The sequence below is a fragment of the Diadema antillarum genome, unplaced genomic scaffold (genome assembly GCF_040938485.1).
Source record: "Diadema antillarum isolate AM-2024a unplaced genomic scaffold, OU_Dant_1.0 scf00000092, whole genome shotgun sequence".
Taxonomy (NCBI): Eukaryota; Metazoa; Echinodermata; class Echinoidea; order Diadematoida; family Diadematidae; genus Diadema; species Diadema antillarum.
This window is the reverse complement of record NW_027270981.1, coordinates 1,914,626-1,940,239: the sequence shown is the minus strand read 5'-3', so window position 1 is coordinate 1,940,239 and position 25,614 is coordinate 1,914,626. Positions and strand designations below refer to the sequence as shown.

The 25,614-nt window shown below is 39.3% G+C and overlaps 1 protein-coding gene across 1 annotated transcript in view; it reads left to right on the top strand.

Annotated features, from left to right (window-relative positions):
* Positions 1 to 5,250: 5,250 nt before the first annotated feature.
* Positions 5,251 to 25,614, top strand: part of LOC139718273 (carbonic anhydrase-related protein 10-like) — a 103,372-nt gene continuing 83,008 nt past the window's right edge. Inside the window, exon 1 of the mRNA XM_071629757.1 lies at positions 5,251 to 5,629. Within this exon, the coding sequence (XP_071485858.1) occupies positions 5,461 to 5,629 (169 nt within the window). The 5' untranslated portion in view covers positions 5,251 to 5,460. The remainder of the gene's footprint in view (positions 5,630 to 25,614) is intronic.

Below are 25,614 nucleotides of genomic sequence, written 5' to 3'. Positions count from 1 at the left end.
CATGGGGCGGTATGAAGCCGAAGAACAGAGACAAATGATATCGATCCGCGACGACTGCTTCTCCGCGTCTCTCTGTATTCTTTTGTTTTCTCATATATTCTTTCTTTGCCGGTATCCCTTTTGATTTCACGCTCTCCTTGAATTCAAACGAAGCGCTTTATTCCATGGGAAATTTCCGTCTTTGTCAATGCCGGCGATTAAAGTTGGCCTCTTTATAAGGCACGTCGCAAAACGCGCTGCAATTCAGGGACTTGCTCTGCATGCCGTATTCCTTCGCAAAGTCTAGAACTGAATACTGACGACAAAGAAGAGATATCATAAGTCAAAAAGGTACAGGAAAACCCACAGATGAGCAAATTAATCACTTAGTCATGTCCCTTCTCTCTTAAAATGTGTACTGAATGAAATAAGAAGTGGAGAAAATCTGAACAACAACAATAAATCTCAACAAAAAAGAATAAATCTTTCAGCCTCAGGACAGCATAAAATATGTTCTTAGTATTCTGCATTCCCTTATGATGTACAGACTTCAAATATTTTTCCCCAGAAAGAGAGTCCGTGGCATATTTGTTAAGGACAAAAGGCGGATATGTTTGATTTATAGACATGGCTTACTGAACTATGTGCCGAAATTTACTGTCAGCTTGAGCTATAACTTGTACTTTATACATGTACTCATGTTGTGTTTTCTTGTATTATTCCATCATACAAGAGCTAACGTCTACGTAATGGAATGATAATCCAGTGGTTGATCCAGAGGGGGCTCACCGGGCACGCGCCCCCTCTTTATCTATTCATTTTTTTTTTTGGTTGAAGCAAAAGAATTAAAAAAAGAAAAAAAAGGGGGGGTGGTTGCGCCCACTTTAATTTTGTAAAGGCGCCTCCCCAATATGGAATTCCTGGATCCGCCCCTGTAATTTCTCATTTCCTATCATTTCTCGTGTTATTCCGGCAGTGTTGGTATTCTTACTGTTTCTCTCCTTTATACAAGCTTTATTCTAAAAGAACAATCACTATCAACTTCACTTTCCCAACTGACATCTTCTTACATATCTAACAGGCGAACGCTGTCTCATTCGATGTTTTGCGGAAGGTAGCCCCAAGATGAAATCATTCCATTTCTCGTCATCTAAACTGACAGTGGTAATTATCCATGTCTCATACCAATAGCGATCACCCAAATATAGTCCTCGTGGCTGTCTGAGCAAGCTCGAGCGGAGGAAGTTAGCCTGGGGGAAAAGGGCCACTATCGAGTATTCTAATCGACCTAAAATCCTTGTCCTTCGTATTATCCTGATCCCTCGATTAGCTTGATCTGCGTCCTTGACACACGAAATGCACCAAATCCGTTGGTGCGGCGCCATTTGGTCAGAGTTCTCCATATTGCCGTGCGCTCTGTCATGTCGGCGCGAAAGAGTGGGCCGATGCGAAAACCAGCTGCCCTGCGTACAGCCGGCATTAAACGAGTTCAAAGGATTTCCCGATTGAAGAGATGAACACGACCAGAATTTTTTTAAAGCTTTTACTCCACATTGCTCATTACAAAGCAGTTATCACATTGGTACGGTTCTTTCCAGACGCATGGGGATATTAGTGACTATATTAACCATTGTCAATATGATATAAAGATGCTCTTTCTTCGGGAAGTGTGGCAGTTTAATGTTCCATTCTCGAAATGGTTACCAAGTATGATAGAAATTCGACGACTTCATGCCAGCGCTTAAATCAATATTGCTGTCTAGAAACGCGTAAGAAAAGAAGTAATCGTCTGCTTTGAAGACAGCGTGCGGTGTTCCGTCAGCATTAAGAGATGAATTTACCTTAGACAGAAAATACTTTAGATGTAAAAAACAAAAACAAAAACAAAACAGAGAAAATTTCACTGAAGACGAATACGCGTTAGGAAAGTATTCATCGCTTGAATGTCGGTAGATTAACCGTCATTGCACCATAGGCGCACGTTTAGAGACTCTTGTCTGTTTATGCTGGTAAAATCGTTTGACTTAATTTCCTCAATACAATTTGGACAAAACTGTCTCAAATATATATTTGATATTATGATCATTGTTCACGATTCTGCCCCAGATAAAGTGATGTCATAATGTTGTCATATTATCCACAGTTTGTCACCATGATTTTCAATAAAAAACGGTCAATGCTCCCTTATACCCCATGTTAGTGTTCGTGCAAGATCTTATTGTCCTGCTACGTCTATCACATGAAATCGTTTCAAAGTGACGTCGCTTATATGAACCGGTCTTGTTCTATTCACGATTAATACATGAACGATCCTGAATGTTCCTGAAAGGAAAAAAAAACACCAACAATCGAATTCCAATACTTTCGGATAGTTTGGCAATCAATCTCTGACTGACTGACTGACTAAAAATAGAGTAATGAATATCTTGATACATGTAGTTATTGAGGAAGGAATCCTGTGAGATGGGGATTCAATGTTACCCGAGAGTACCCGCCCACCATGGCATACTGTGTACAAATTGACCGACGCGGAGCCGAATTAGCTGAGGCGTTTCCAGAAACCAATTTACACAGGTGATGGATATACAGCCCATTCTGTTTACTCATGGTATTTCATGGGGCGGAGATAAACCGCATCCCTCATTTTGCCCACACTGACGGTAGTGAAAGATGAAGTGTGGTTAAGGTTCGATTTAGAGACCGTACTTTGCTTTCACGAGTATGTTTTTATCCTTCACATAATAGGTTATCCACCTGTACATTCGGCTTTTCTTTGTTCATTTTGCCATTTATTTCTCTACTATAAGATGCATTATTGTTTCATTCGTATGCTTCCAATGCAAAAGATTTGATGAAACTTTTCTAGTTTTTTATCTTCTTTCAGAAGAGTAGAAGAGAAAGAAGTAGCCCTATCGAATATTCAAAACACAACTATTTTCATTCATTTGTATATTCAGATTGAGTCGTCGTCAAGAATCCATGTTTTAATGTTGTTTGCTTTTTAGTTTTGCAAAGTATCATTGTGTTCGCATTTCCCGCGTATTTGTTCCCCTTTTGGCAACTCATTGCTAAATGATATGTGGATGTCCATCATCTTCATGAAAACGCATCGACGTAACACAAGAGTCTCAAATGTGATGACTCCTTAACCGCTGGGTATTGTCAGTCTTTGAGAGTAGTTAATATATCAAGAGTCATTTTTGTAACTAAAGCGATGCACTGCACCATCGTACTCAGCACTCATTGTTTATGGTGGGGGAGGGGGGGGGGGGGAGATGCCCCCGGGCAAGCCCGTAATGGTTCGGAGATGCGCGTTTTCAGAAACAAGTTGCAATGTGTGTTATACAGCTTACAGGATCTTTACTTACTATGACACGAAAGAATCATGAATTCGCAACCTCCGAATATCCTCCTACACTCTTTCTTTCCCCTCGTCCCCCGCCCACTCTCTACATTCATTCTCTTTCATGAAATTTATGCGACCAGCTGACACTCGATGAAAAAGGTCGTAAACAAACCTGCAAATAAGGTGATTTCACCCAATAACACAAAACAGCTACTGGCCAGCATTCATTCAAAGTCTTAACGTTTATAGGATTAAAAGCCTACAAAATCCAGAACATAGGATTTTCGATTATTTTTCCATTCTTTCTTTTTAATCGGAAACATATTACCATGGTATATTGAAAATACCTTTTGTTTATAAGCACATTACCCCCCTGCATTTGAAAATAATACCTAAACCTCAAATAAGTTTATTTTTGACAAAGCCTTAAATCATGCAATCTGGTGGACGGCTTTCACTACCGCTTTTGTGGCAGCTTTTTGAAAATAAAGTTTATGGAATAAATAAATGTATACTATTCGAAAGCTTGAACTCTTGAGAATGTGTATAAAATCACACACACACACACATACATATTTATATATCAACTGATTACTTATTTATGTGTATTTACAAATGAATTTATATATATATATATTATTGTATATATGTATGTATACATATATATTTATACTTAATTATATATATATATATATATTATTGTATATATGTATGTATATATATATCTATACCTATTTATATATATATATATATATATATATATATATATATATATATATCATTTGTGTGTGTGTGTGTGTGTGTGTGCTCACGCTTAATGTGCAACCATGGTTATATCGAAAAAATAAACTTGCAAACAAGTGATGCTGCAAAATTTCAAATGTGTTTGATTAGAATTTGTTTTAGAGATGATAATTTTTAGACAATTCGTTTGGTCTGTTGGCGGTCGATCTGACTTCATGTGGCAGATATTGACTTCAAATTACAAGAGCCATATTGTAATCGTGATATAGGTTACGAGTTTCCTGCCCATGCGCGTTTGTTCCTTACAATTTCGTCATTCCGAGTGGTACATGTAAGCGATACAGGTTGCATTGTACATTATACTACCGACGGCTGCGACGCACCTTCCCGCCGAAATGGAAGTGCATCGGTGGTAGGAGTTGCTGACGACTTCTCATTTGTACGATAGTCAGAGAGGAGAGTAGTTAGCCTTTGGGATTCCACGACTTAACTCTGACATCAATTTGAATGAACATTTCTGGGATAAGCAGACCTAATTACACCAGCTGTTCTTGACACATTTGTAATTACCATCACCAGACAAACATGCAGCTGTTAATTCTCAAACACAGGATAATAAACAGTAGAGATCTTCATTAGATATGAACAACATCTCATCTGATTTTACTGTGAAGCTTTTGGTACTCAATCTTGTACAGTTAATTTGAAATCTGAGAGAGAAAAGTAAGGTGAGCGTGTCAGCAAAATCCCGTGTAAGTACATTCAGTTTGGTGCTGCTCTTGGTGACGCTAAAACAGTCTTCTACATTATCAGCCGGACGGCACAGCGTGTGATAACACGCAAAAGTGTTTTTTGGGGCGGCGCTGTGCCAACAGTTGTCAGATTCTTGACTTTCGAACTCGCGCCACACACTCGCCGCTGTTCAGAAGCACTCGAACACGCCCCGAGGGCCCAGGCCTCGGCCTTATGTCATTAATAAACCAATGAGCGAGTGTTGCGGCGTTGGCGAGAAGGCTTCATTCGGTTGGTATAGTAGCGAAGAGGGGTTGGTGGTACGCACAGCGCATCACAGAGTCATTTAGCTCCGCGACGCAGGCCGGAGCGCACACACACACATGATACACACACGCATCTCGTATAGTAGAACACACGAACGCATCGCATCTCGGAGGCGTGCTCCCAAATAATTCATCGGGCTTCTCCAACTTTTGCTCGCACCCCCAATCTCATCCCCGGTTCCTGCATCAATTCCGCATCATCCTCGCCTCATAAACTACCGCACTGATCTCGGAGCCATTTGGGGACATTCTAGACCATCTTAGGCGGAAGCATTTTCTTGTTATCTAACTCTTTGCCATCTTTTTTTTTTTCTCACGAGTTACTGACGGCAGATGTTCGACATTTTAAGAAAGAGGAGCTGTGTAGACAAGGAAAGTGTTTTCCAGGATTTGATTTATCTTCGTCTCGGAGGTCGTAAAGAAGAAAAAGGAGACATGAAGGCGGCTATTTATGCCATGCTGACACTCTTGTTTACAGTAATTTTGCCCATCACTTGTAAAGGTAAGTGGGGCTTCTCTTTCTCTTCACACTTGTGTTGCATTTCATGATTTGAGAGCGCTAAAGGGGGTAAGAGGGTTTTGGATTAAGGATCGCACTGTCCGTCATCAATGTCCAGCGTGGAACTTACACTATTGACCCGGCTATCCGTTTGGTCCGGGTCTTTTCACTGACTGGATATGAGCAGAATATCAGTCTTAAAAGGAAAAAAAACACGTTTTTGTCTTTTCTGAGGATAAACTTAATCAAATTAATAGCTTCTTAAAAGGGGCAAATTATGTCCTCGCCCTGAAACAACAGCAACAACAACGACAACAACAACAACAACAAAAGACTATGACGAGAGTAGGTTAGTCATCAGTCATTTAAGTAAACAAAAATATGAATGTCCATCCAAATGTAAATGTATGTAACTAAAGTGTTACAACTTCACCCAGTATAGCAATATCATGACTTTGTAACTTTAATGAAATCATTAAAAATCTTATTGTCATTTCCTACATGATAGGGAGTTATCGTGTAGTTGACACGTCTCATTCAACTGTGGGAAGATTACGAAATATAACCGGAAATCGTCATCTTTTATCCACCACTAGACAAGGATGGGAAATAGATTTATGAGATCGTGTGTGATTATTTTATAAAAACGAGTCACTTTTGGCCAAATATTGATTGAACAGGGGTTCATTTTTCTTCTTAATTGAGAAGATTTTTTTTCCAAGAGGTTTAATTGATACACTATAATTTCGTAATTTCTATAATGTTCGTACTTCAAAAAAAAAACAACAAACAAACAAAACAAACTGAAGGCTACGAGATAAACCAGTCAATTCATAAATTTACATTCACAGACTTACAGACGGGCAAAAAATACACACCTTTTTAAATTTTGATATTTAATTTTTGTGAGTTATTCTGAGCCAACGGGTTTATCCCATTTCCGATTTCCTCTGTACTCGTGTCCCGACATCTGCGTTTAGACTGTGACGTCATCTAGTCCTCAAAATCACCCCTGTCACGCAATTTGAGGAAAGGACTTTTTAGTTTATTTAAATTCCATTTATTGGTAAATGAAGCCATCTTTGCTATCCCTACAGTTTTTTTTTTCTTTTTTAATGTTTTAAGTCATGTCCGCCTCGTGGGCGTTGGAATGAAAGTCGATTAATTTTAATGCACCTTTTCAATACAATTGACCTCTGTTCTAAATGAAAGCGTCCTACACAAATTAGTATCTCGGGGGGAAAATGATGCCGTATGACTTTATGAATGGCAGAATGCGTGAACTGGCTGCGATTGCTACCTTCCCGAGCCCCAAATGCAAATACTAATGCAGTGGTATATGCGAGGCGTATTTAAACGCTCAGATGAATGCTAAATAAGTACAAGGTAGAACAAGACAACGGATGAACGCTGTAGGGACACGGCTACCGGTTCCACTCATAATCATTACGTGTACAGCTCGGAGTGTGACATACTATAGTAGATTTTTTTTTTCTACAGCAACCTTTGATGCGAGTTCGAATTCGAGTTATTCAAAGACAAGATTCGCGTTCAGGACACAGAGCCGCGCTTACCGATTGCATGCCCCTGTATCGATCACTGGGATGCATTTCCGCTCGAATCAACGTCTCCCAATCCCAGATCATTACTGTTCTTCTTGTTGTTGTCGATGTCAGCCTTTTGCGTGTTTGTTCCGTTCCCGGGATTTGCCGGCTGAAGCGAACGTCTTGCGGCAGAGAATCCGTGTGCCGTCATGCGCGCTGTTTTTTGTGCATTTTCGTTGATTGATTGCAAGTGCAGACTAACGCGAAACCTTTTCGCGCGCCCACAGTTCACGACTGAACAGACAGATGGATATCACATACATATTTTCAAACACCTTCGACAGCAATACAGAGAGGGAGGGGAGAGTGGGCGCTAACTGCATTTCAGAAGGAGGCAAAGCTGAAAAAACCCTCATACAATCCCATTGCACGAATATATGACGTTGGAGAAGATAGATAGATTGATAGATGGAGAGAAAGAGAGATGAGAGAAGGGGTATATAGGGGAGAAAAAAGTTTAATATGACTTATAGAGAGAAGAAGTTACGGTCACTGCTCCCTGAACTGTACGTCGCATGATAAGGCTTCCCAGTTTCGAATAGCAAATAGTAAGGACATTGTAGGCCTACATAGACAACTGCTTCAGATTGGCGAGTCAATGAGAAGGAATAGGTATATTATAGAAATAATGAAAAACATCTAACGAAGCCAAAACACAAACACACACACACACACAGTCCGAGCACGTCACGAACCAGGCTAACATGGCAAAGATTTCCCTCTGCCTCCATAGCAAACATTAACTTTCAGGTCGCAAAACTTGACATGCACATCGCAGTGGCATGTGGATTTTTTACCCCCTTCTCTGCATGTAATGAAAATGATACAGAGATCTCTGTCGTCACATATTCTTCTGATGGCCTGTGAGTACTTAAAAAAACAGCAACCTAGAAATAATACAATTAAGTACAATATCCCCTTAACTTCATATACCTCAATGATGATGTGATTGAAGTGTTGCCCGTGGCATAGTGTGTGTGTGTTTTTTTTTCAATCGCAGTGGAAATACTGTTCATATCATCATAATCTGCACAATAAGGATTAATTCCACCCTCCCCCTTCGTAAAGCACATTCTGTGCTAACGAAGTACACACCATCCAATTTGTTCTCATGTAGAATGGAAAAGATTATACCCTTCTCAAGGCGTGATCCATTACCATAAAGCTACTCACGATTCTTATTTGGATGAATGCCGTGATGGCGGCAGCTGATAAAATGGTAGAAAAAAAAATAAACATGAGGATTATCTACCGGCCTAAGGCACAGATTACCTGCATGAATTGATGTGACGAAAATAGAATGCCACACCAACATTTCTCCATGTCATCTACATCGCTCTGTTACACGTCTATATTTCAATGTGCTTAAAAAAAGGTCGTCTTGTCTGTATTTCAATATGATCGGCTTTTACCAATGGCTTCACACAGTCCGCTTAAAACGTATGCGCTCTCGAATAAATGTTGCCCTTTAATGTCAACACAATAACGTGATATATAAATGGAAGCAACTTTCTCTCTCTCGTCTATCTCTCTCACCCTTTCTCTCTATCTCTCTTCTATCTCTCTGCTCTGTCACTATATATATCCGCTGTCTATATCCTTCTCTCCCTAGCTCCCAGCATTCCCTACATCAACAACCAATTCCTCAATTATCTTCCTCTATAATCCCATCCCCACTGCTGCGTCAGAGGGAATTTGGAATACAAACATCAACACGTGGCTCATTATTATCATTTTTTTCTTTCTTTGCAATGATGTAGCAATTTGGCAGAGAGATATAGATAGATAGATAGATAGACAGAGAGGAAGAGATAACCCGCCAAAATGATGGAATGATTGAGCGTTCTCTACACTGCCTCGGATCTTATACAGCACAGTGAAGTATACCAACCGATTCATTTCTATGTTTGACTGAAGCCACAACGCGAGGGTATACTGAACGGGAAATCTCCACGTCTCTGTACCCAGCTATTGATATCTCTCCCATGTCTTGGATCGAGGGGTACGGGGGGAAGTCATCATATTGCAATTTTGACTAGGCCCCAGTCATTCGCCGAACATGATGCGAATAGTATTCGGTAGGTCACCCAGGATTCATATATATACAGGTATAACCAAGAACAAAAACAAAAACAAAAACAGATCACCAAAAAAAAAAAATGAAAAGATTTATTAGCCCAGCCGATGAAATAAATATCTTGGTTTTCTGTCCCGCATTGCTGTCGTACACAATTCACATGGAACTGATTATTTTCTGTATCTGCGTACTGAATAGGAGGAGAGGGAGGGGGCGGGGAGGGACGGGGAGAAAGGGGTGGGGTAGTGAGTGTGGAGGCTGTCAATGCAAAGTTCACGCAACCTAAAGACGAGCCGGTTGGTATTTGTTGCGGCTGACCACAGCTCACTACGTTCAGTCTCCTCGTCGTCGTTGATACCTAGCACTGTGCCTAAGCTCTGATTTCTCGATTATCAGTACTTGAGACGTTCACATCACCTTGTATCTGATAGGAAAATTCCAAAGAAACCTGCAGAGGAGATCAAGGGAAAAAAAGCTCGAACCTTATTCTGTTGCTTCCTTTGAACCCGAGGTTCTTGACGCAAGCGAGAAAAATTCAAGTGAATGCGAGTTGTTGTTCTCCATCCGAGTCGCTAAAAGTAAACAGACAGGCCCTTACCACACAGTTCGAAATGATAGAGGCCTTTCTAAACAGAGACCTTTGACTTGAGTTCAAAGAGCCGTGAAAGAGCATGAACACAGTGTGGTACATAGCTCAGCGTTTCTTCAGAAAGTGCTGTCTTCAATTATGGAAATAGATAGGCTATCTGAAATGCCATCATGGAAAAAGAGTTCGAGATTTTCAAAGCAATGATTCATCAAAGCGAATTTCATGACGAAAACACTGTTTTCTCGCATGATTGGAAAAGGTCTGAGATGAACACGGGACAATGCCACAGTATACAATAGGTGCACAAAATCATTTTATATAGTGCAAATTGTACACAGGCAATAAAGGGGTAGGAAAGGAAATAAGATGAAGAACTACCAAAGTATACGTAACAAATTTGCGATTTACCATTTACAGAAAATGCGCATGAAGTTAATTTTCAACCAAAAAAATTGGACATGATTCTATGCGTACAATTGCGGAAACGGTCCGTTGATCTATGAATCCCTATAAAAACCCCGATTCCATTCACACCAGTTCCTTCAGACGGGCTGTGTGTTTGCAATGGCAGAGTTAACTGAAGTCGCGAATTTGTAGAACACCAAGAGATATGTCGATATCGGAACTGAACAGTAGTCACCTCCCACGCTGCTCTTCCCCACTTTCCAAAGGCGCCATTTCAGACCCAAATCCCTCCGCGGACCTGGGAGAGGCGTGAAATCGCTCGCGATAATGGTGTCTTTTTAGACACGCTCTTATACATTGACACTTCCACGTATAGGCTTGGCGTGTAAAGATTTATCCCGTGCTACATATAGCAAATGTATCTCTGCTGCCAACTCCTGCTCCCCCTCCCGCTTCCGCCTATATACTGTCCAGTGTTCTGCAGATTCAGGGGTATCTTGCTGCGAGAAGCTATTCCAAGCACCTTTCTTTCTCTCTGAATAGTGTCAATTCATTTTGATACAGATGAACAATTTTGCATATAGCTCACTCATTGTAATAGTGAGACAATGTTATGGCACAAACCCTGAATTACAATGAAGCATTGTCAATAAAGGGTAGAATTTCAAGGAAGTGGAATTTCTAATGTCATCAGGGATGTGATGATGATTAGAGCGAAGATACGCGACGGTTAAAGATTTATATTATTTTTTGATAAGAAAAAAAAGTAAAGATAAGAAAAGAGGTATATTTACATTGAGCTAGACCGGCTTATCCCCCTAGCATCTGTTTGAGAGCCAACCCTCAGCGGGAATGTATGCATGACTCTTTGAGATTGTTGTTTTGAAATGAGCGCATCTGGCGTATGCCATCAAATGTTATCAAAATATCTCCCAACTCACATTTGGATTATGGTGTCATATCTACTATCTTGTCGAGAATATGAACAGAATAGAGTGAGCGTCGTCATCATGCCAATTGCTCTTAATATAAAGTGCCGATTTCTTTCATTTTGCTCCATGAACTAATTAAGGTCTACTGCACGCTGTCACTTAAACGTAACCAGTGAATTTGTTTTGTGTGTGGGGTGTGTGTGCACGTGTGTATGTGTTTGTGTGTAGTGTACGTGTGTGTGTGTGTGTGTGTGTGTGTGTGTGTGTGCGTGTAGTGTGTGCATTTTAAGTTATTGCTGATGTTTCCTATGCCCAAATTGATGTGACTCATCATGGTTTGGCAGCATCCACGCTGTGAATTGTTTCCAGAAAAGCGTAATGTTATGCAATTAGTCGAGATATTACATTAAGGAGGGAGGGTGCAGAGAAAGCTCATATGCCGGTCGTGATTCTTTTGCAGACTCGTAGTCACCATAAACTGCGATAATCATCCGGTTGGCATTTGGGTAGGAGAAATGCGAGCGAAATATGACGCGCTTTGTCGAGATCAAGCGGCTCAAATGACATCTCGAGTGTTTTCCCGCGATGATGCAGCCGAGACAGAAAACAAAACAAAAACAGAACACAATCTCTACAAATATGTTAATTTATATTTCGCATGAGTTTTTTGGGGGCGTACATACACACTAGCATAGCACATGACCCTCGTAGTGTTGCATTAATAAGCTTTGACGCTCTGCGTGTGTGTGACTTGCATTAGAAGTCAAGGGATACGGAGAGGTGACGAAGATAGATGAAACGATAAAACGACCGAGTGTCTACATTCCGAAAGGGAATTTACGCTGCATCCGGCTAAGGGTGGGCAGGTAGAGATGGGCTGAGGTAAGGGAGAAGGACGGGGGGGGGGGGGGGGGGGAGGACGTGGAGTGGGCGAAGTGTAAGTGGAGCAACAGTGACCGTGCATTGTTGCCGTGACTCTTGGGACAGGCGTCCGCGGGTAAATAGCCGGAGACGACACTCGCTCGGGTGTTGTTGCCAGACGGGTTAATATTGTTCTTAACGCTGCAACATCTTAGACACTGTGCCTGAGAAAACACGGCTAGGCACTTGCGCTAAATGACATATTAATCCATCGCGTAGACATCGCATGTTGGCTGGAAGTAGACTTGCTCGAACATACGACAATGATATACTTGTGCGTGGGTATAACAAAATGACAATTTCCTACGGTAATCAAGAAGGAATGATAATAACATTATTGATGACAAAATGAAAATCCCTGCGTAAAAACCCACTGCTGGGCAAGAGTCTTATTACTCGAGATCTGCAGTTTATAGAGTACTAGTAACACGAGTCAAACATATTCTCATTTACAACACAGAGCTCGTACAAAGATTACACTAACACATACACACACATACACACACACAGACACATTATTTCAGGTATATTCTTGGGTATTTTGTTTGTACGGTACCTCTGTTTTTAAAGGTGTTTATATAAACATATACACCTATATGAATATCTACTTGCTACACGTAAATACATATTTATAAATCATATACAATATATATATGATTAATATATACATATATATATATATATATATATATATATGTATGTATACATATACATATTGGTACATTGTATTGATGTATACATGTATATGTCTAATAATATTAATACTTTGCTGTTCGACTGGACCTATTGTGACTCAAACTATTCAACATGGCATACTCCTCTTCATGATCGTTGAGGCGTAGGTATGAGCAGACACGCTATTCATTTTCCACGTCAATCCTTTTCACAGAGCATTGCCAGAGTCGAAATGGATAACCCCTTCTCCAATATAGCCAGGGCAGAAAGAGATACCAAAAGAAAAAAAAAGTCGAGAGAGAAATAATATACATAGCCCATCAATTATGGGCGCAGTATTTCATATTCTCTCCTCTATTTATTCGCCGAGCTAATTTTGATGAGTGGTTGACATATCCTGTTTATTTCTTGTCCAAATACATTCGGAAGTACCATCCATCTTTTCGCACACGTTCGCGTCGATGGATGCGGGCTATACGAGCTGAGTGAAAAGGGAGATCGTCACTTAATCCCCCACAGTTAAGAGCTCCGTGCTCTCTAACATGCCTAATGCTTTTAAACTCATACATGAATGCATATATATATATATATATATATATATATATATATATATATATGCATACATAAAAGTTTAAAGCCAATGTTAAACAATGTTTCTCTAGTTTGAAAATGGGACTGCAAGGTCTATCATGCTCCTAATTTCTCTCACATTAACGTGCAAAGCGGAGCCGTCGAGAAACGATAGGGTTAACATTAATATTTGAATGCTGTCATATCATAAGATATCTGTGAGTAATGGATTAACTACATTAAATTTTCCCGATAGAGTAAACAATGCTGAAGCAATGGACAATGATAAAAACCGGGGGAGTTAGAATTATGATAAAACTACTAGATTAAACAGAATGTTTCTTGCAGCCATAGATAAACAGATTCAATAGCTGTGTCTGCCTAAGTGTTTTTCCTCTATCGAGCATCATTCTGCAGCCAATACATTGACAAAAAGTGTCTTTGAGATACACACATATACGCACAAACACTCATATACTAATATATTACATAAAACACATGTACGTGTGCCTACATACATACATACATGATATGTGTGTGTTTCTAGGGTAATAAAGTAGTGATAATGATAACAGTATTGATGAGAATAAGACCATCCCTTGACAAAATGAATACTCAGAAAAAGTCTCTCCATTCTCAAGACTCTAGAGTGTTCAGTATCTTTAGTACATGTACCTTAACATGCAAAGAAGTCATCGTCTGTAGATATGAACGTCCTATTCCATCAGACATTAACCCGTCGACCCCCTGCAGCTATTGTAATCCCTTGTGCAGGTATGGTGTGGTAGGTCCTATAGTGTCTGTTTTCCGCGATGGGGAAATTGGTAGTCCCATGTGTGTATTATTCAGGATGCATCTTTGTGTAACCAAGTCGATCTATTCCATTTATATTCCTGTCTTTATTAAAGATTTCTCCTTGATGTTTCCTATACATGGTTGTAGAACGTGTCATACTATTGCAACCTTTTATGCAACGTAGCCGTTCTTATCCTCGGTACAAAGGGAAGGTCATAGGTAGTATAGACGCAAACAATGTCAGCCGGAAAAGAGTGACTTTGAGAGCATCGGATATAAACGGATACACATTGTCACGGCTGCCAACACCTGCAAAAATCATGCAATTTTAATTGTGGCGCATTCAAAAACTATGAGATAGATAGAAAGAGAGAAAGAGAGAGGATGATTTATCTATAAAGAAATATATAGAGAGATAGACAGAGAGATGATTAATGAAAAAAATCCCCTGTGCGTTCAGACCACCAACTACTTGGTGACAGTGGATTTTTTTTCTCCATTTTTTTTTCGTTGTGCATGTCGCACACTGTGTAAAGTTTGGATAACCCTGAATTAGGTATTCAGCCTCGGATAGTAGCGCTTCAGGGGTTAAAATGTCCTTACAGCCAACCGCGTATAATATTGCCAGTGTTCGATACTAAGAAAAGAAAAGTAGGAAAGAAAAAGAAGAAAAGAAGTTGAAGGAGAGAAGGGAGACGAAATCGCATGTAGTTAAAAACATTGCCGGAAAAGTTAATCATATTTTAAGCATCGATCCATTAGAAGTAATCTTTCTTGCTTATCTTCCCTTGTGGCGTCGTTTATTGTATCACCATCTTGCAGTGATGCAATTCAAGGAAGCAGAAATTGCCATTTCCCTGATCGATCGCAATCGATTAGTATTTCTCTTTTCGAAATGTATTTGCACAGTGAGTCATTATTCATTTGTCGCAGAAACGGAAAATGGGACGCTCATTGAATTTGGCTGGAGCTGGCGTAATCGAGCAGAAAATACTCCCCTTGATGCATCAAAGAAGAAGAATAAAAAAAGCTCACCCGCAACTCAACAACAACCAGACAAAAGAGCAGATAAATTGCGGAAGAGCATTAACACAGAGAATTCATATCTACTCAAGATGAATTCTGCGTGTGAATGGTAATATTAGTCAAGTTGTAAGCATGTATAATGAAGGGGAAGTTGATATATCCTTCTGTCGTGCATATTTTAGCATCATGGTCTATAATAATGGCGGGAGGACCGCTTGTCACGTGGTTCTCTGCAGGGAACCGCTACACAAAACGAGCGCACATCATTCTTTCCGAGATGGAACACATCACTCACTATGTCACGAGCATCATTGCTCCTCCTGCATGGTTCTCTATCCTCCTCCTCCTCTCTCTCTCTCTGCCTGGCAGCCGAATTCAGAAATGATCGCATCAATTTTCAGAGGAGATGCCATTTTATTCGGCATGATGACATCGAAGCCGATGTACGTCACAAATATGTGCACATTATTCAAAGGCTTTTATTATTCATCTATCATACTAGCAAAGAAAGAGCTAGAGAGAGAGAGAGAGAGAGAGAGAGAGAGAGAGAGAGGAAAAACTTACACGCATAGAATTGTCTTAAAATAGAAGTGAACTTGCACTTTCTACCTAAGGTTGATGATGATTATTTTAATGTTTTCTTTCTACGTTTCTTCGGGGCAACAGGATTATGATGATCATTTAATCTTTCGCAGGAACAGTTTCCCCGTTTGAGGCCGTTCGAGACCAGTGGTAGCGTTAGGAGAAGGGAGAGGGATTGTTATATCAATCATAATAGCGTCTTTGATGTTCTTGACAATAATCCACGTGTAGCTATCTAATATTGAACACTAATCCGCTTGAATCCGCTTGGATTTTAGTTATGAAAAAAAGAGCATTTCAGCTCCCATTCGGCATAATCTGATTATCATTTTGAAGATACTCAATCTTTTATTGATTTTTATTGACTCCACAAATGCGTTTTACGGGAGTGAGCCTAAGACCGCGTCTGAAAATACTATGGTAAAGCTCTCCTATATCCGCTGGCTCTCGTGTTTATAGGAACAGAGCGTACTGTGTCTTCATTGGTGACCTTACTGGGGTAAAGTCTTAGGGCTTTGGCCAAAGGGACTACCAAAGAATAAAAAGGAAACAAAACAAACTTGTGCATGATAATTGTAGATTATGTTTGATAAGTGGCTTAAGTGTTTCAATAAGCTAGAACGCAACGAAATCGTTAAGATCGATCGTACCAATTTCAGTTTCATTTTTTTTTCTTCTACAGAACATAATATCTTTGTAGTTTCAACCCAAACTTGTTGCTTTATTTACTAGTATGTTCTTTGACAAAAAAAAAGAAGGTTCCACGGGAAAGAGTGCTTTTAAAGGCCTATTTGGACAACTCATGCACTCGACGCAAAAACTTTGACTTCTCAATTACAAAAGTAAGAGTAATAAAAAGCAGGACATACATTTGCTAAAAGGAACACACAATGAGAACATGATCAGAGAGTTGATTTGATAAAATTGGGTAGGCTCACATTATTGTTCTACCCCCTTCCAAAATTCGCTGAAAGCAACATGCAATGTGTTATATGTCATGTATATGTAGAGGGGCGGGAAAATTGTCTCCAAATTGTGGAAGCAGATTCTCTTAATAACAAACATGCAAATGGGAAGCTACCCGCGCAAGATTGAATACGTATAGCGAATAAGGGGTAGTCCCTCGTATAACAGAATTAGGAGTTTTCTAGACTGGGGGCCATTAGCTTTGCCAAAGTGTCCTCTTTTGATGCGAGAACGACGAAAATGAGAACACGCATGCAATGTTGCCGGGAGGGGCAGCCGGCCGCCCGGGATTGGACGGACCCGCCGCGCCGCTGCGAACCTTGCCGTTTCGTCTCTGGGCGGATCGTATTACCGCCATGTGATTCATGGCCGCTCCATGTGACGGCGAATTAGCAATGCATAGTGAGGTCATTCAGGAAACTTCAGACCCTTTCCCGTTCTTTTCCCTTCTGTCTTCATCTTTTTTTTTTTGCCTCTTTTCCCTATTCTCTTTCGAATCCGACATTTCATCACTCACGCTTTTGAGTATAAAGGGAGGAGATCAGGCCAGCCAATTTGAAGCAGCTTTTGGAGAAGCTTTAGAAATGGCCTGCCACAGTCATTAGTTAGCATTATGATATCGGTTTCTTTCTGCTGAACGATTCATTATCGAACACGTGATACGGGCTTCGCCGCAACAAATACCACAGAGATGCCGTCTCGATGTATTCTAGGAAGCACATCTATCGCCATTATTATCGTTATTGTTATCGCTATGTATCTCGTCACGGTGGATTAAATCCAACCGTTGCGGATGAAACGACCATGCAACATGTAACGCTCCCTTACAGTATTGCATTTCTACAGCTACGTTAGGACGGTGTGACATCGCTGGCCTCGGAAATTGATTAGACCCGTCGCAATGCATATCCAGTGCATTTTTTTCTTCATTATTCTTTGATAAGTAAGGAAACAGATAAAATCTTATGTTTCCACCTTGAGTGATTTCATGCATGTCGCCTAAGTAATTAGGAAAGAAAAGCACAAAGACAAAAAAAAAAAACACGAAACGAAAACATCTTCTAAATTGAGCGCCTATTTTAGTTGTAATTTACACCACTGTGTAGACATGGGTATTCAGTGAAACAATTTAGGGATTTCTTTTGTAAGAAAAGTACCTGTCAATTTTGCTTTATTTCAACCTTCATCAAGTTGGTAAAAAAAAATTCTTATGTATACTTTGAATGGAAAACTTCTTCTTTCGAGCAGTCAAAATTGTTTCGTCGATGATTGTATAAAAATCGTGTACATTGGTTTTTCATGGAATTCTAACTTCCATGAACCTTCTGAAGTTCTATCAATTTTTACTCTGCAGTTATTTTGATGAAGAATGCTATGCCTGTTAATTGTTGACAAATTTTAGACAAATTTAACATAGTTAATCACAGGCATAGGATATTCGGAATGCTGTTTTATTGTTCTACCAAGCAATCAACATTGAAAACCATGTTTGATGTTCATGATTTTATCTTTTCCAGCAAAAAAAAAAAAGAAATAAGAAAGAAAGAAAGAAGAAATAAATGAAGAAAAGTCTTCGAACGCGTTCCTCAAATGGCAATTACATCTGCGCCCACGCGATCAATTTTGAAACTGCCCGGGCTCAGCCGATATTGTGGTCATAATCCTGTCATTTCCATGCTTTTTTCTCTCTTTTTCTTCTTTCCCCGAGTGCCACAACCAGATTCATCTTCAGACCCAAGATTGCTTCCCACCGGGACCAATAACTGTCTCATTACGCGCGCTAAGTGTCGCGCGAATTGTGGACAAAACGAACTTTTTCAGGCGTCTCGTTGGGACCATTATTACGAAGAAGCAAAATCTGCGCCCTTCTCCACACACATGCACACACCATACATTCCTCTACCCATGCTGTTTACTCGCTCCTCGTACACTGCCTTCAATACCGATAATTACGTGGCTATCATGGTCTCGGGGGCACGGAGCTGTGGCCAATAAATACGGGCCCGAGTCCGCGAGAGCGCTCCGGAAGGATTAATTAGACCAGCAACGCCACCCGCCTGTATTAACGGGTTCGATCTAATTACTTATGCCTAAGCGAACATCACGCGCAGTGCGCTGGGCGGGCAGTGGCGGCTGCGACGATACTGTAGATCCGCTGTGTAGATACCAACACTTTTTTTTTTGGTTAACACTCGAGGTGTTTTATCTTACAGAAAGGGAACTTCAAACAAAAAATAACGATTAGTTATTAAGGCTGTACCATACCGTGTTAACTACAGTAACAAAGAGAAGCCATTGTGATTCATATTCAATGAGACTTATTGATTGGGAACTGTGCGGCGGTGGAGAAAAATACTTCGCTTTCTATTATATTCATCGCTCAGAGATCTTCAAACCATTTTCCCCTTTTTTGTTTGTTGGTCTCTCCAGTAGAGTCTGATATTGACACTGCGCTGTTATTCAGTATGAAGGCATGATTATGATGCAAAATGACAGGCATAACAACTCAATGAGCTAAGCTGCCCTACTATAGAAGAGTGTGGCCGTAGCGCAGTATACTTTACAGAGCTACAACACGAAATGCACGCAAACACTTACGATGTTTACAATGTTGATAGTAATTTGAGAGCGCGTTTCATGCTTCTACAAATGCTAAGATGCCATTAGCTATGAATTTGCACTTTCCAATTACGATTGCATGAGTTGTCACGCGTGTGCGAGTGAGCGCGTATAAAAGATACTCGGCAGGGTGAATATCAATTTAACATAAGCAGTTTCAGAAAAAAAAAAACACTTATCCTGTTTATTGTGTGATGAATGCTTTTGTTGTTCAAAATAACCCATTCAAAAGCCAGTATTCCATCGCTGAAATATGAAGAAACAGAGTTTCAACTTCAGATTTTTTTTTTTGGATTCAGATGTGATTGTAGGACTGAGCACAATAAACTTAGCAAATTCTAAAAATTTTACCGTGCTTCGTTGGCTCCGTCGGCTTTTGAATCGCTATTTTGTCGGAATGTTCATTCCCAATTTTCCTCTGAATTGGGCTTTATCCCTGAATAGAACTCGTGAAGCGTAGACATGACGTCAGAATGAAAGGTCTGGTCAGTTAGTCCAAATCAAGCATCGAAGCTAAGCATAAGTGAGGATTATAGCGATCTTAGGCGGAAGCCAGCAGCAAAAAACAGCTGCCTCGGAAATTCGCCCCACAGTAGTGTTTGTTCCTTTAGCTTAAAAACTCGCCTCTTCGCCTTGTGGTGCTGAGAAAGTCCTTCAGTCCATAAATGCCATAGCAAAGACGATGTCAAAGAAGTGCTCAAAAACAGTTGTGGTATTCGCGACAAATTGAAAGCATGGCTGCAAACTGCCTGCCATCTTCAAGGTCAAAGTGACGTCATTTCTATCTAAGATTGGTTAACACATGACTGATTAAGTATGTCATAATCGAAGATGATCTGTATAGATGATCTACGGACGACTTGCCATTAATATTCGGCTACCAGTAAAACGGTAGCAAAAATTCACGTGAATGATCGCTGGGTCTTTCAAAACCAAATATCCGATTGGCTAGTCTACTCTAGTGTGCTCAAAGTTCTGACTGAATTTCCTGCAAGGACCTCGTAGCAAACTATTCCATCGACTCGTACATACCCGATGCATTCAGTGCTTCATAGGAACGCACTCTGCATGCATTATTATTTATTACTATGTCGGGAAAACCTCGGCGAGCTTTTGGATCCTGGAAGATAGTATTTTGTTTCAAAGGTACACTGTATGCGTTAGACTTGAATAGGTAAAGCAAGCTGGTATTATTTCAACTTAAATACAAGTAGAACGATTCACGGATGTGCTCAAATTTGTGGATTTTTCGCCCTGAAGACAAAGATACTGGTTTTTTCCATTCCCCTGTTTGCACTGAGCTTGTGTTGACATCTCGAATCATATACATATACGCACGCATCAGGTACCCTGTCGGACATGGCTTGGGTTGGCTTTCAGGTCAGATATAGCAAACTCCTAATGATATGAAGGTATGCATAAATTTGCATAATTTTAAAAGAGATGTGTGCACAACAATAGTCTATGCTGACGATAATTTGCATATCAAATGAGATCAAGAGTACCTCGCAAAGAGGTCAAACATTCCTTCCACCTGCCCTCCGATGAAACGGAAAACTACTTCGCATCTACCTGCACTGTAAAAAATTTGTTTAGTTTCTAAACACCTAACTAAACACTTTTCTGTGACAGTTTAAAAACACTGCGACGCGTTTATATATTAAACATGTTTAGAAACTAAACACATGCTGTGTTTATTTTCAGCACACCCTAGGTGTTTATCACACACACATGTTTATGTTTTAAACGGTTCTGATGTTTAAAAACTAAACACCTGCTGTGTTTATAGCCTAAACACCAAACGTTTACACCATAATCACTCACAGTGTTTAAATACTAAACACCGCACAGTCACATAATCACCCACAATGTTTAAAATCTAAACACTGAACCAAAAAATAAACATGACGCACTGTTTACTATGTAAACACTGCGACATGTTTATTCGCTGTGACAGATTAAAAACACTGCGACATGTTTATTTGCCATTTTAGTGTTTATTCTCAGAACACATGTCTGATTTTTAGATCGATCACAAAATTGCATACACTAAACATGTGACATGTTTACATATTAAACATCGCAATTTCTCAGTGTTTATATGATACATGTTTACACCTTATACATGCTGAGTGTTTATATGAGACATGTTTACACATCATACATGGTAATTTCCACGTGTTTATATGAGACATGTTTACACATCATACATTCATACATGATAATTTCTACGTGTTTAAATGAGACATATCATCATGCGTGTTAATTCCCATGTATTTATTAGTGTACAGTGGATTGTTTCCACTTTTTTTTTTTTTGCATGGAATGGGATAAACGCATAACATTATATAGAATTTACCCAGTATGTACCAAATCATCAGCACACTTATATCGCATAATACCAGGGAAGACCTGGGTTAGCTTTCACAAACATTTTGGCTACAAGAGGCAAAGGCAATTCTCTGAATGCAAGTTATCAAAACACTTTCAGTCAAACTTGGGCAATATCTAATGAATAATAAGTTAAAATCCTTTAAAGGGGAAATCGAGTCCAATATATGAGATAGTCTGATAAAAAAGAGTAAAATCTGACAAGTTTAACAGTAAAAATTTGAATGAAATCGGATGAAAAATAAGGAAGTTATAAAATTTTGAAGTTTTGCTAATTTCTGCAAAGCAGTTAAAAGTGGATATGAATATGCAATGAGTGAGTTGACCATGCCAAAACCTCACAATTTTTCATTGATCGTATACAAAAAAATGATGAAATTCAATGTTTACTCTCTAAAAACAATCGAGTGAAAATTTTCACTCTAAAAAGAGTGAATACAAAAAAGAGTGAATTTCGAGTGAAATTGGAGTGAATTTTGAGTGAAAATGCTCATTTTCACTCATTTTGGAGTGACGTCAGGGATCACTCGAAGATTTTGGAGTGATCCCTGACGTCACTCTAAAATGAGTGAAAATGAGCATTTTCACTCAAAATTCACTCCAATTTCACTCGAAATTCACTCTTTTTTGTATTCACTCTTTTTAGAGTGAAAATTTTCACTCGATTTTTTTTAGAGAGTATGTTAATGAAATGTGAAACATTATGGTATTGCTGGTTGAATAACTTCAGAAAAGTGATCAGTTAGATATATCAGGACTTGAGCCTCGGGAATAATTGCGTTTGAATGAAAAACTTGAAATTAAGTAAGTTGTGAGGGAATGACATGCCCACGTTGCCATTTGCATATTCATATCAACCATTCAAGAACTGTTTCCTCAAAAATTAGCGAAACTTCAAAATGTCATAACTTCCTTATTTTACATCCGATTTCGATCAAAATTTTACCAATGAACTCTTGATATTTCACTCTTTCTTATCAGACTAACATGTATTTGGACTGGATTTCCCCTTTAAATATTGCCATGTTTTGCTATACGACACCATACTGAGTTAAATGCAAGATACCTGGGAGTCACTGGCCTGTACACGAAGACGTAAATGAAATTATCTCCTATACACACAGTAAAATTTGTATATGCAGGAAATGGCACACAACTCATTTTGGAGAAAAACAAATATTGCATTTAACAATTACTTTTCAGTCACATGTAATTCTTGGCCTACTTTCAAGAATTGCCGTCTTTCTACTGTATTCAGAACTAATTCTTAGTATTGTAAAACAAACTAATAAACTTGTTGATTGTGAATTGCAACTCGACGCTTCGGAACCTTGACATGTATGTAACACCTCCAGGAACATAACTGCAGTCTGTGAACAAATACATGCCGACCTTAAAGATTGCATCAATTATTGGCAAAGTGCTTTGGGGTGTACCCGAACCAGATTAGGCTCACGGCAAATTATACCATGCGCAACACTATGGTCGTATTGGTACTGATCAGGGAGTGTAGATGATGCACTCCATCATAAAGAGACCAAAAAAAAAAAAAATGTTTTCACTGTATTTAGCCTGTGGTGAACATCTGCACTCCCTGATCAGTACCAATAATGGAACTTAAATACATACATGATATCGTTCTTTTCACTGCGACGATCACTGAAAGTACATGTAGGCTAACAGTACTGTACGGATTTTTCACTTTTGCTATTTTGAGAGAAATATTAGAATGTGAGTGGATATCAAGGGGTGAGTGAGAAAAAACTTCTACCTTGCTAGAACCTTGGAGAAAGAAGTGAAACTCAATGGGTATACATGAATAGTCTATTAGAGTCTAATCAGTCTCATCATACTCCACATAATCATGGTATGGAGGGCTACTTTCAATCTCGACACAGCAGAATTTTTGGTAAAGACAAGAGGATATGAACAAAGAAAAAATAATGCATTGCAACTGGAGGCGGGAGGGTATGCAAGGCTGTCATGAACACGCGATGTGATCAGCAAGACTCCTCCCTTGTCAATTTGTCAGTCAGTTGCAAGACTCCTCCCTATTCTCCACACATGTTGTACTACATTTCTAATACCTCTCTCCATGTGACCGATTTCAAGAATATCTCAGAAAGAAAATATTAACTACCGAATACTGCATTTCCTATCAGGTCTACAAGAAAATTGCAAAGAATTCCAAACAAATGCAACTACTGGCCTCTTATTTGCGTCCAATATCTGCTGATTGTATTGGAAGCACCTGAGGGGAAAAAATGAAATGGCGGATATTTTGATTTGATTTGTTTTGATTTCTATATTCCTTTTTGCACAAGAATATAACAGAAAGCCAATCGAACAAAGTTCTTGAGTAATATCTTAACAGTGAATTACAAGGACATTGGTTAATGAATAAAATGAAGTGAATAAAACTGTTTTTCTTAATAGTACAAAACGATTTCTCGAGAGTGTCTTTACATATTAGATAAAATTACAATTTTACGTACCAGCTATTAAAAAAAGACAATTACACATATCTATGAGCAATAAGAATGCAGGTGACCATTATCGTAAGCACAGAGGACAATAGAATCGCTTTGTTTTGGATATCCCTGCCATTTCAAAACCAATTTTCATCAAAAAAGCATTGAATTCATCTTCGAATTATATAGGCCCCCTACCTTCATATTTCTTTAGAGGTTCGTCATTATGTAACACACACGCATTTACACACACACGGAGAACTGAAGCCCCATCGCATACAAAACCCTATCATCCCCCATATGATTTACTTTATTCTAGTATACAGGTTTAGATGCACACTGTCAGTGAAGAAAAAAACAACAATAGAAAGGTTGCTCTAACAGGTGGAATGCCTCCTAATAGGTCTGTAGTGCATCATGACGATGTGAGACATCACATGGCTAGCGGGAAAAAGATTATTAACATTCAAAATTATTATCCATGGTTCATTTCCTTCATATGGCATGCAGGCCTATAGATATACTGTATATCAGTATATTTTGCGATGTCCTTGTAATCCTCATATGTTTGCACTTTTACACGGGTTGTATAGAAGTAAGCGCATGCATCTTTCAGTCTAATCCAGACAGGTTTGGCGTGATCCCTGATCAATTCTTCCATGACGTACTGGTGCTGGTAAAAAGAAATGATTACACAAGGAAAACAAATCAGGTGGCTTTGCAATACAATGGACTTAACTGCTCCCATAGATTCTGAAAATGAATGGATAGCAAAGAAGTTGACTGAATCCATAAGCAAGTTCAAATTAAAAGGAATGACAGAATCCCTTCATCACATTAGCATTTAGTGTCTTGCGTCAGTTTTTACTTACTTTGCTGAATTTTCTGGAAATAATTCAAGTCTTTTTGTTGTTACTGTTGCTTCTTTCTTAGTCATCATCATTATCAAGCAGAGTTACGACCATTACTGTATCCTTTGTCTCTTGGGTGAAGATTTTCACATCTGTAAGTTACACTTTCAACAATATTTGCAATAAATCAATTTTCCATATTTATTTTAGCTAATGGATTGGATTCAGGAGTCAGGAGTACATAATTCCCCCCCCCCCCAAAAAAAAAAAAAAAAACACCAAACAAACAAACAAACAAACAAACAGAAGAACTTAAAGCATCTAAAATCTGCATTTTATAGAAACTCATTATACATGCCCTTTAAGTACATAATATTCATTGATTTGGCTCTGCAATTTTGAGTAGATTACTTACTTGATTTCCACTTTCCACATGGGTAGTATACAGTGATGTACTATCCCCAGTTGATTTACTCTGCTGACTGCACCATGCCTCGTTCTCTGCCAGCAGAGG